This window comes from Ctenopharyngodon idella, chromosome 12 (genome assembly GCF_019924925.1).
Source record: "Ctenopharyngodon idella isolate HZGC_01 chromosome 12, HZGC01, whole genome shotgun sequence".
Lineage (NCBI taxonomy): Eukaryota > Metazoa > Chordata > Actinopteri > Cypriniformes > Xenocyprididae > Ctenopharyngodon > Ctenopharyngodon idella.
In genome coordinates, this window is record NC_067231.1 from 28,522,176 (window position 1) to 28,535,434 (window position 13,259).

The 13,259-nt window shown below is 35.3% G+C and overlaps 1 protein-coding gene across 2 annotated transcripts in view; it reads right to left on the reverse strand.

Annotated features, from left to right (window-relative positions):
- The window catches only part of pax2b (paired box 2b), a 33,876-nt gene extending 23,626 nt beyond the window's left edge, over positions 1-10,250 (reverse strand). Inside the window, exons 1-5 of one of the 2 annotated variants that reach the window (XM_051913781.1) lie at positions 9,737-10,250; positions 8,549-8,714; positions 6,966-7,163; positions 3,355-3,434; positions 1,423-1,542 (exon numbers count right to left, since the gene is read on the reverse strand). In XM_051913781.1, the coding sequence (XP_051769741.1) occupies positions 1,423-1,542; positions 3,355-3,434; positions 6,966-7,163; positions 8,549-8,714; positions 9,737-9,779 (607 nt within the window). In that variant the 5' untranslated portion in view covers positions 9,780-10,250. The remainder of the gene's footprint in view (positions 1-1,422; positions 1,543-3,354; positions 3,435-6,965; positions 7,164-8,548; positions 8,715-9,736) is intronic. The other variant, XM_051913782.1, reaches the window with a different exon arrangement.
- Positions 10,251-13,259: the final 3,009 nt, after the last annotated feature.

Genomic DNA, 13,259 nt, shown 5'->3' on the forward strand with positions numbered 1-13,259 from the left:
GAAACAAATGCATTTATCTCATTCACTTTTCATAGGAGAGAGAGACGCCATTGCATGATGGTCTCAGTCTCACATGCCACTCCAAATGAGCACAAACAATGTTTGTGGGCATATTGCACACAAAAATGGTAAGCTGTAAACCGATTGATTTGGTTTACACAACTTCTGTAAGTAAAGACACAAAGAGTTTTAGCAGTTAATCTGTGTTTTTAGAGGTAATGCTTTGCCAAAATGAGTGCTTTTGAGGAAAAACTACTCACTGGATTTGCCAGGCAGCAAAAAAATTAAATAAATAAATAATAATAAAAAATAAAATATGGAAAGTGTAGATATCCACAAGCAGAACTGTACATTTCTTTCTTTTTATTTTGAAAAATGTATATGATATAGAATAATATTTTGTATATTCATTAATAATAATTTATATTCTAAAATATTATAGAAAACATTTTATATATACACTACTGTTCAAAAGTTTGGGATCGGTAAGATTTGTTCAAAAATACAGTAAAAATAGTAATAATGTGAAATATTATTACAATTCAAAATAACTGGTTTATATTGCAATATATTGCAAAATGTAATTTATTCCTGTGATCAAAGCTGAATTTTCAGCATCATTACTCCAGCCTTCAGTGTCACATGATCCTTCAGAAATCATTCTAATATGATGATTTGCTGCTCAAGTAACATTTCTGATTATTATCAATGTTGAAAACAGTTGTGCTGCTTCATATTTGTGGAAATGGTAATACAATTTGTTTTCAGGATTCTTTGGTGAATAGAAAGTTTGAAAGAACAGTATTTATTTGAAATGGAAACCTCTATTCTATAAAATAGTATTTATATTTTTGGATGAACAGAAATCCTTCCCCATAAAATGGAAAAACTGTCAGTCTGATTGTAGATGTGTGATTGTTGGTCAGAATAAGCTGCGAAGTGAACCAGACATGCAGATAGTTAAAGTAAGCGGTGTAGAGAGAGCGATAGAGGGATAGAGAGAGAGAGAGAGAGAGAGAGGGGGGTCCTTGAGCTAAATGTCCTCTTAAGACTGTCGTTCTTGTTTGACTGAGTTTGTTAGTTGGCTACATCATCTTGACATGTAATTACTGAAGCTCTCTTAATCACTGCAGTGCAGATTAATAACGGGGGGCTCCTGTGGGGGTCACATGACCACATCAAAACCACCTCAGCCTCCCTCACAATCACACACATGATAAATACTGCGCCCAATCATTACACATTCAAGGACAATCTTGTAAAATGTAGTAAATTCCACACGAAAATAAATAATAATTATGAATGTATACATTTAATGATAATAATTATTGATAATTAAAGTTGGAGTTATATTGTTTGCAGCACTTGTGGCCAAATATTTTGCATATCCTCCACAAAAAAAGGGAGAAACCGCAGACTTACCAGCATCTCTTTTCCTCTTTTCTCCATTGGAGCGAGGGATTCCCAGAATGCCGTTGATGGAGTAGGAGCCCACGGGGTCATTGGAAGAACTGGAGACAGGAGGAGACGCTGTACTGGGGACTATAAAGAGAAAGAGAGAGAGAGAGAGGGTAGACGATCAAAACTCTTCCCATGAGTATAACATCACATCAGAGTCTGATTACAGGACAGAAAGGGTTTATCGCATCTTATGTCGCTTGCATTTGGTCTGTTTTCCAAGATACACCGGGGTTCAAAAGTTTAGGACCACTAGTGAAGATGTTTTCTAAATTATTGCACATTTTTTCATTACAGATGACACTAAAAACAACAATTTAATTGTAAATATGAACATGAATAGCAGAAGCTCTGGAGCTACATGAACAAAATCATGTTCTCCAGCATGAATTTAGACCATCTCAAGCTTCAATAGAGGACTGTCGGTCTCATGATCGATTTATGTGCATTTGATTTGTCACTTACAATAGTGAAGAATCGTAAATATTTCTTCATTTGGTCTCATTAAGTCTGGAGATGTGTTTAGGAGTTGCTGGGTTGCAACAATGAGCAATATTGAGGTAAACCTCTCACTGGATTTGCAATCATTAAATCTTAAAGAAAATAATATAGATAGCAAAATAGTATTTATTTAAGTTTGTATTTAAATTAGAAATATTATAAATAAATATAGAAAATTTTATATTTATATAGATGTATACAGTTCAAATATTTGTGGTCGATAAAATGTTTTAAGGTTTTTGAAAGAAGTCTCTTCTACTCAACAAGGCTGCATGTATTTGATCAAAAATACAGAGTAAAATTTGTGAAAAAATATTACAATTTAAAATAGCTGTTTTCTATTTTAATATATTATAAAAAGTAATTTATTCCTGTGATCAAAGCTGAATTTTCAGTATCATTACTGCAGTCTTCAGTGTCACGTGATCCTTCAGAAATCATTATAATATGATGATTTGCTGCTCAAGAAACATTTATGATTATTATCAATGTTGAAAACAGTCGTGCTGCTTCATATTTTTATACATTTTTTATTTTATATATATATATTTATTATTAATATTAATTTACTATTAATTATATTTATATTAATTTATTAATATTTATTAATATTTTTATTAATGTTATTTTATATTTATAAAAAATTAATTAATATATATATATATATATATATATATATATATATATATATATATATATATATATATATATGTTTATTTATTTATTTAATTTATATAATATTTATATTTATTTTTATTTTATATTATTAATAAAAGGAACAGTATACATTTATTTAATGTCATTAAGTCATTAAAACATTTCTTTTCATTCACAGGTTTAAACATTTCACTGTTGCCTCTCCTGTCATCATTGCTTTGTACAAATGTTAGTTTTTGCTTATTTTGATGTAACTTTATTACTTTGAGTTTGATGAACTTAAACCATTTAAGGCAATCGGTTTCCTCAAACCATTTAAGTAGCTGTATAGTTGTTAAGACATATTAGATTTGTCAAACTGAATGAGTGGAATAAACTTAACATTTTTAAGTTGAGTTTACTCTAATGATTGACTAAACAACACTTAAATATAAGTGAATTTAACTTAACGTATATGAGTTTACAGTAAAACTTAAATGGTTTGAGTTACTGTAACTTGACGGGTTTTACAGATTCAGATATGATTTATAATGAGTAAAGGATTAGTGTGTGTACTACTTTCAGTTAAAACACTAGGAAATAGTAAGCGGGGAATGGGAATGTGTTTTTTTATTTTCCCCCAGTTGCAGATAATATCCATCTCTGAGCAGAACGGTTTGGCCCTTGATTTGATTTGGAGGGATGACCTTGTCCAGAAAGGTCCAAAAATGGCCCCTGGAGTTAATGATGTGATCTTACCTATAGTGTGTCCTGGGGTGGAAAGAGATGTCCCATCTGGTGAGGGGTGAAACGGTTGCTGAACCTTCGTCCGAATGATCCTGCACAGTAAATACAGTACATTCACTCACATAAAACTCCAGAGCCAATGTCTCAGTCTGTCTGTCTCTCTCTGATAATCTCAGATTTACTTTATATATCTCCGAGCAGGGGGGATCTGACAGAACGGATAACCGCAGACGTCCAGATCCCGTTTACCCGAGCGAGAAGCAGCAGACTCGCTTTAAGGTGAGATATAGCGAAAAGCTCTCTGAGCTCTTTTGCCTTGAGTGATCTTGCAAACAAAGCATGAAATCACAACAATTCACCTCGATAATCGTCCTCACGACGCTCTCGGTGTGCGTTTCGGTCCTGAGGAGAGCCTCAGGCTTGGTTCTAGTGTGGATGAGGTTCTATTGATCTGGACTCTAAGATAAAAAGTTCGGAATTAGCCACATGGGTGCCGGGATGCAAATGGAAAGCTATAAATTATATGTGACAGGAAAGCAATAGTTGCTCAGTGCGATGTACAAGCTTACGCCAGCATTTGATTCTGTTAATCTGAACGGCACTTTGGGAAAAGGGCCCGCTGTCGTGCTCATTTGTAAACTTTAGATCTATTCATCACAAGTGGTGCTGCTTCTGTTTCAGCAAACAAATGCAACATATATGCAAAAACCATGGCATAGTTTTCATTTCATGCCCCATGAAGATTATTGATTGTAAAAATATTTAGAATATACCTTGTGGCCGCGGATACTATTCAAAGATCATATATATTTCCATTTAAATGAGCGTGCTGCTAATATTGATATGTGCTGAAATAAACACCAGCTTTAGGGATGTGTCCTCAGGGCTTTGAAAGGAAAGAACGGTGACAACATATCGATATTATATTTCATTTCTCTCTTTAAAACCATTGTTTGACCCCTCTCGCATGGCCTGGGGAGAATAAATCTGCAGACTTTATCCAGAATCTATGTTTCTGTTATTGAATAAGTCATTTGGGAGAGTGAATTAATGTCTGGGTTGTGTCTGAAAATCCTCTTAAGAAATATTAAAAATGCTTTACATGTGAATCAATAGTATTGAGTGCCGTCGAGGTGGTTTTTATAAGTCCGGCGGTTTCAGTGCTGTCACTTGTTGGCTGTATAGAGACACTTTAGTACAACAGGAACTCTGTAACACTTAATAATGTATGTTAAAGAAAAGTGTTTGAGGTCTGAACATCCTCTCACTGTCAACAGGCCGGGCTCAGTTTGCACACGACTTTGCAACATTTTGCTTTAATGAATAAAAGGTTGCGGATGAAACTGATTCCCTTCTTGTACTCCATCAAACTGACTTTGATCAGAATTCCCAAATTATTTTATGTTCTATCAACAGACTGAGTTTGGTTTCAGCCTTATTCAAGGATCCAGACAGGGCTTCATTCATGAGTATATCGACATATAAAAACAGACATAAAGATGGAATAAATTGTGTTTCATCAAAGTCTTTTATCCATATTCATATTTTAATTTTCCTCGTAAACAAAGACCTGTTTCCTGTTTCAAAATATCCAGACTGAATTCAATTAGATTTTAGAGACGTTTAAGGGCTTTGGTAATTATATTAACGTACATTTTGCATTTATCTCACAAGTTCATGTCAAAAGACATTCAAACGGCCCTTTTTAGGTGACCATGAGGCATGAAATGAATTTTTTCTAGCCTTCTCTTCTGTTGTGTGAGGCGCTCTATTCTTCACCATCGACTCATTAAAATGTAATGCAGAGTCTGGTTTTATGGAAGAGTGAATCTTAACCAAAGTTCAGCGCCTCACTGCTTCTTTTTACCGTTTTGATTTTCCACACAGGTCTAACATACCACCCCAAAACACCAATTTAAGGATGTAAATAGGATCATATTGGATTATGGATTATGCATACTGCAGATTTCCCATATTGTAGTTTATAGGGGTGCATTATCGATATCATTCCCATTTGGGGGGAAAAAACTGTTAAAAAATAAGATATTAGGTGGCCTTAACTACTATGTGCTTACATTTAAATGAATCTTTTGATACAATGCAGTTATTGTTTACATACATTGTACTTATATTTTTTTTAAAAACCCTGCATGTAATTACATCTGTAATTAATTTCTGTAATAACATTTATAATTATACTGTTGACCCATTCTTTACACCTACCCATACCACCAATCCTGTCCTCCTATCCCACCTCAATAGCAGCAAATGTGTTTTCCAATACAATATGAACACAATAAGCACATTGCTTTTATTTTTTTTAAGTAGTTAAGGCCACCTGATATAAAGTGGGACCAAAAATAAAACTGGCTTATATAATAACATTTTCACTCACAGCGGTGTTAAAATGTATTCATGAAGGATTTATTTTCTAGACTATTAATTATGTAAACACAAATAAACATGAGGATACATCCTTTAGCCCATATATTTAGTCTCTTGGAAACGTATGAAAATATAAAAAACGCCTCGTTACTTCTTCTTCTCCTTTGGAAAATAGAAGGAACCGATTAATAACGACATGAACTCTAATCGAGCAGCTCTGTGTCTCTTTTACCAGGTCTGATCAGCGTTCATTGATCGGTTTTCACTCGGTCAGATGAGATTTTAGAGCTTCAGTCTGTCATTGTTGCGGTATTTTGGAGCAGGGGGTTGAATTACACACATAAGACCACCGGCAAACCACACAACAGACCTCTATACTGACACAACAGACAGACTAATATTAACCAAAACACCTGATAACTAGCCTACTAGATTGTATTATTTCAAAATTACTCTAAAAAACGCTGGGTTGTTTCAAACCATGTTTCGGTAAAATATGGACAAACCCAACCGTTGGTTTAAAATTTTACATTTTAAATTTAAACCCAACGGTTGTTTTTGTCCATATTTACCCAACCGTTGGTTTAAAAATTTAAATGAAACATTTAAACCCAACGTTTGTTTTTGTCCACATTTACTAACGGTTGGGTTTGTCTATATTCGACCCAAACATGGTTTGAAACAACCCAACATTTTTATAGTGTTGAAAAGCAGCAAGCAAATAGCTAAATGTTGTGTAAGTAATTTTCTTTCAATGAATGGCGATCAGACTGCGTATAAAAAAGGAAAAGCTGCTCGATTGAAGTTTATACTTTTTTTTTTTTTTTTTTTTTGCCCCAATTGAGGGGTGTTAAATGTTACTTAAATTAATTCGTTTTTCATTTAAATGTAGGCATGTTTCAAATGTCTGCGGTTTCTTTTTCACTTAAAGGTTTAAAACCACCATTACGAGTTAGTCAACGTGCGCTAAACAGACGCTCGCGATGTCGCTTTCACCTGGTAACCATAGCAACCGTACGCCGCTCGAGCACTTCGGTAGGATCAGTATCGGGACAGAACACAAGCCTATTGTCAAATAATTGTATTGCAGATTTACACAACAAGAATATCACATACATCTTTTGTTTTGTTAAAAATGTCTAAGGCAGTTTGACGCATGATATTAGAGACGCCAACTACAAGTCACTGAATAATTGACACAATGGTTATTGTTAAACGACGGCCTCGGTTCTTCTAACCTGTTTATGGAGGAGACGCTGGGGACGGTGTCATTATCACAGATCCCCTCCGCCAGCAGCCTGTCCCGGATCTCCCAGGCGAACATGGTGGGATTCTGTCTTTTATAGTCCGCTATTTTATCCACCACCTTCGGCGTGGCGACTTTGGGTTTGGATCCTCCGATGACTCCAGGCTTTATGCTGCCAGTCTCGTAATATCTGCAGAAACAAGTGTAAATCTGACTTTCATAACCTGACCAAACCTAATGACGATAAACAACAGATGCGTGCTAACAAAGCCATGAAAATGTTTTATCTAAGCTACTTAACACGGCCCACAGCAGTACTAGTAGGAAATTATCATATGATTAGAATACTAATTTAAAATTTTGCGCAGCAGGACATTAAGCAGACCATCTGTTTTAGTTACTTATTAATCTCAGATAAAAAAGAAGCTTGAAACGAATTTTACGTATTTTTGTCTGACATGTTTTTAATATACTTAATAAAATGGACAAGCGATGACTGAACAAACACATTAGCATTTGTACTTCTGGTTTTGACCTTGTTGAAATACCCTGAACTATAACAAATTAATTTTAATAATTAATTTGATCATTCAAATGAATGGTCAAATATTTGGTCTTTTTTTTTTAGGCCCAGTTCTGATAGACTAAAAGCAAATAAATTGCTCTTTTTTTCTATATGAAAAACAAAGGGCATTTAAAATATTTTTGGATTTTTATAGTCTGAGATGAAAACAGTTTTGTGGACATAATAATAATCACAGATCTCATCATGCTGAGTTTCAAAGCTCATTAGGCGTTTTTGTTTATCTCAAATTGGGATTTAGTAATCAAGGAAAAAATGCACATTTTTATGATTCTCAATTCTGTGCTGTTAAAAAGGCAAATGTTTTAATTTGATGACAGTATATTGGGTGCCTCAATCTAAAACTAGTGCAGCATTTTGCTAAACAATTATTATTATGCATCCAGTGTTTTATGAGCTCATTTTAATTGATGAATAGGCTACACTCTAAAAAAAAAAAAAAAAAAAAAAAAATGCTGGGTTAAAAACAACCCAAATGAACCCAAAATAGGTTGGAAATTAAAAATCAGACACATAATTACTAGAGGCAACACTAATCATCAAAAGGTGCACATTTAGCCTATTAATAAGCAATTTAAAAATTGTTTATTGTTTAATTATTATTCATTAAACTTATTAATACATTAATAAATGTTAATTTCCGACATACTTTAGGCTCATTTTAAGCAAGCAATACAGTCATTTTTAAACAATAGTTGAGTTAAATAAAACTACCCAGCAGGTTGGGCAAACATTTAACCCAACCGCTGGGTTAAAAGAACCCAATCACTGGGCTTGTCCGTTTTCAACCCATCTTGGGTTGTTTTTAACCCAGCATTTTTTAGAGTGTACACTTTAAAATTGGATTGTAAATTATTGACGATTAAAAATGTGGAAAACCCAGATGTGAGCACTCGGTCACAGCACAAAACATATACACGACCTCAACTGATGCGTTGTTCTTAAACGGTAGGCTAAATATCACGTTGTCGTATTTCGTATGAGGGTCTCACCTGCCCAGGATCTTGCTGACGCAGCCGTGACTGACCCTCAGCTGTCTCGAGATGTCACAGGGTCTGACCCCTTGATGCGCGAGCTCCACGATTCTCTGGCGCACGACGTCAGGTAAAGGCCTTCCGTTCACGAACACCCCGCCCAGCTGGTTCACTCCCCCGTGCCCTATACCGGAGACAACAGCAACAAGCACCCAAAACATAACATTACATACAGGCCGTCGGTGACGTCCGGCAGAAGTCCGTCACATTCATCTAATTAACAGACGACGCGTTCTGTGTAGCGACACGCGAGTTATCAACCATCAGAAAGGTTCATTACAATCAAACGCAGTTTGTGATAATGAATCCCTGTCTGTACTCACATTAAATTACTGAATAAATAGACGGTGCAATGATTAAAATAATTAGTCTGCATTATTTTCACAGCGAAAACATTCACAAAAGTATTATATTTTTAAAAACTATTATTTAAAACATTAATATATTTATTATACAAAAAGAGTAATATGTAATTTTACTGTCCCTAAATCCACACTGGCGTAAATATAATGACTATCAAAAGCTTTTTAAGCGTTTCTCAAATAAAATAAATGTTTATTTTCATATATTTTTTTTCTAGTGATGTACATTAATCTATTCTGGTTGGATGTTCTTGTTGAAATAATACTGTTGTTTGTTACTCGTAGGTGAGCGATTAAATTACACGAGCATTTATTGTTGTCATTCCCTAGATATGAATTATTAAACAGTCGTGTTTGATCAAATTACATAGTTATTCTCGATTGGTTGTTTAAAAAAACATTCCATTTTAATTAAATTAAAAGTCCATAGTTTGATGCAGAAACATTAAGCATGTACATTTTTTTTTTTTTTTAATGTTTTGAATAATCATTACTGTAAAGCGAAATGGAATTATCCCAATATCCTCACAATATTTTGGCATTATCTTGCATTCTTTTTTTGTAAATAATAATCACAGATAGTGATTTGCACATGGCACATTTTAATTTTCTCATCACAGCCGCATTTATTTTGATTATTCTTTATTGTTTCTGTTTTATACTTTTTTATTTATAGTATAAATGCAATATAAGAAGAGTGTAATTTTGGTCTTTTTTTTTTTCCCCGGGAGCCTAATCATTTCCTATTCCAGTCATTCTCCAGATAAACTCCAGTGTAACTCACGGTGCATGGCGGAGAAGGGGTCTGCCTTACAGTGAATATCCATCGGATAACCGAGAAAAGACAGATAATCAACTGAAGTCGCCGTCTCGTCTTTCTTACACTCAGAACAACTGAAAGAAACGAAGATGTAACGTGAATCCAGCCGAGGAGCGGGGAACTTCGGAAAGTTGCAAATGGACGCAGGATTTGTCAGGTGTCAGACATGACCGTATATTCGAGGTCAGCAGGAAATGTTTAAATGTTTTCAGCATGCATGCTTTCCCCAGAACTCATTTCCCAGCGTTCGTCCCATCCATCCGCGTGTTAGTATCTCTTATATCCCGGTGGTCTCGGTTAGCAGGTGCTGGGTTGCTGTGTTTCGGTTCTGCGCATGGATGACAGACAGCAGAACCATCGGAGACTGCGGGTTTCCTGCGCCCACCTTTCCCTCAATAATAACGCGATGCGTTTGCATGCGCACACGGCCCGGGACTGAAGGACTTGGGTCGGTTGTGTTGGTTTGTAAAAGCTCCAGCCCCCTCCTTCACGCGGACCCCCTTTCGCCACTACGGGTGAGTGTATCAGACAAAGGCAGTAGATTCCAGCACTTTGTGATTCGCTCAGATGAAGCTCCATCCGCCTGTCACTCCAAAAAAGGGGAGGGAGAAACATTCACCTCCGAGTGAATGAGAGTTTAGTGGAAATTGAGAGCAAATCATTTGCTTTTCTTTGTGATAATAGTTTGAAGAAGTCATGTTATCAGTGAATTAGCCTGTATCAGTTGTGTAACGAGGTTGGTACAGTGACAGCTCACAGGTAATTACATGCGTAATATGAGCATTTGTATTAACATGCTCACCTTAAACATCTCATATTAACACTCAGAATAAAAGCTCACAGCTGTGGCCTTCGAGATATAATGCCAAATAAGCATCTTGCTGCAAAAGCACAGCGCTAATGTCATTAATGGAGAGGTCGATGGTGTGATTATGGTTTGATTTAAACACCATCTTGTTTTGATTTGCTGCGCTCGTCTCTGCGGTGATGAGCAGCTCTGGATCGGGTCACAGAGACACTGACTGACTATAGGTGGCGCTCTATCGTCTCCAAACCCTCCTGAGACACGGTTTGGTTACATTATACATATATATGATGCAAAGTTACACAAATATTTATTATATAGGCCTATAGTATTTATTTACAGACTCTGTAGGCAATATGTAATAGAAACGATACTACACTGTGAAGAGTGATCGAAAATAAAGGAATTATATATAGGATTTTAGTTAATTCAAACATTGTAAGTATGAAATACGAAATGTATGAATTAAAAAAGCTAGTATTATAGTAAAAATGAATCAACCCATTATGCTGGGTTAAATAAACAACCCAATTTGCTGGGTGAAATAACCCAACATGTGTTCTGTCCTATATTTACCCAGCCCTTGGGTTAAAAACAACCCAAATTGGGTTGTGGTTTTTCAGTTTTAGGTGCAATCAATTTTTTTTTTTCATGTAAATATTAGTATAATGATATTTCTGCAATTATACGTCCTTTAATGCATGCAAATGTTATCATATTAATATCATAATATCTTTTTGGCCACAGAAAAACTCAGAAATGACCTCTTCGAGATGCACCTGGACTGCACTCAGCCGAAAAAAATGGACAAAAAGTGGAAAGTAAACTTTTTCCAACTTTTTTGTAAGTATTTTACGTGTTTAGTGTTCGATGTTGTTCCTGTAATTCACATCGCTTTATTTGTGATTTGCAAAAAAATAAAAAAATAATAATTTGTGAGTCCTAATATAATAAACGAACTGAATTGCAGAATGTTTTTTTTTTTTTTTTATTTGATGGGTGTCATTTTTAAATAAATAAAAATAATTAAATAATAAATAATTTAAAATATATATATTCAAATAAAAATGTAACTTCAGCTGAAATGGATCGGGAAATATAATTTCATTTAAAATATTAATGCACACAAAATGACCTCATACAATATTTAACAATATGACAGTTTTTTTATTATTTTTTTTAATGTATTTTATGTTTACTAAATGATAGTGTTTTATAAACAAAGACTGAAACTCCTCGCCTCTATAAAGACTGGAGGAAGCGGCGGTAAAGTGGAAGTGTTTTGGACAGATCTCTGAGGGACGCAGGGGGCAGGTCGGCTAGTCTGCCTCCTAGTTAGGTTAGAGGATGATTTTTCTTTCTCCTGGTGTTTTTGGAGGAGCTTCTGGTACAATATGTAGCACTGCGGGCTCTAATTTCACCCTCCGTTGCACACCTTCCCCAAAGCTAGGGCTTTTTCTCTGTGAGACCCCCTCCCAGCCTTTCCCCCCTGCCCTCGTGCTCTCTGCGCTTTTTTTGTAGACTTCTAAAATTAAGTGTTAGTGTTTTTGTCACCCTTGGAGAAATTTCACAGTGAATTTGAGCAGACACTGTAAATCATAGCAGGCGTTGTGTATTTGAGTCCGTCAGGGGTTTAGAGACATGATGAAGCCAAACATGTTTTTTACAGTTTAATGTTACTTATTTATATATGTAACAGTCACATTTTAACATGACTTTATGTATCTAAATAAAAACTCTTAATAATCCCACCTGAGGATGTGCAGCTAAAAAATAATAATAATGCATTAGAAGTCTACAAGCGATGCGAAGTAAAATGTAGAATCTTAAAAAAAAAAAAAAAAAATCAAAGATATTGGTTCTTGATTTGATTAGGGCCTCGCGAGCTGACAGTGAGTAATCCATCTTCTCTCCGGCGCTGTTCGGAGCCTGTGAGCTCCAGCCGAACCACACACACACGCGTCCCGAAGATGAATCTCTCCGCTCCGGTTCTCCTCTGTTCTCCCGCGCCGTTCTGCTGAGCATTGAGGAAGCTCATTTCGCCAGAGGTGAAGATATTTCCTCCTTCTCTCAGCCTCCCGTTCTCATGGTAACGTCACTGATCGATCAGAGCGCGAGCACTTCATTACCCAGTCTGACTCCAAACCAACTACATGTCTGAAACTCTATAGATATGCGTGCCATCTTATGTTTTGATGGCGAAGAGTTAATATTCGTCCATTTTGTTTTGTCGTTTTAAGTTCACAACGTTAGCTTAATATTAAAAAAAAAAAAAAAAAAAAAAAAAAATGCTGGGTTAAAAATAACCCAAGTTGGGTTGTAAATGGACAAATCCAACGATTGGGTTGTTTTGACCCAGCAGTTGGGTTAAATGTTTGGCCCAACGTGCTTGGCAGTTTTATTTACCTCAACTATTTTATTTAAAAATCACTGTATTGCTTGCTTAAAATGAACCCACAATATGTTGGAAATTAACATTTATTAAATTGCTTATTAATAAATGTTCACCTTTTGATTATTAGTGTTGCCTCTAGTAATTAATGTGTCTGATTTTTAATTTCCAACCTATTTTGGGTTCATTTTAAGCCAGACATATAGTCATTTTTCATCAATAATTGGGTTAAATAAAACTACCCAGCACTTTGGGCAAACATTTAACCCAACCGCTGGGTTTGTCCATTT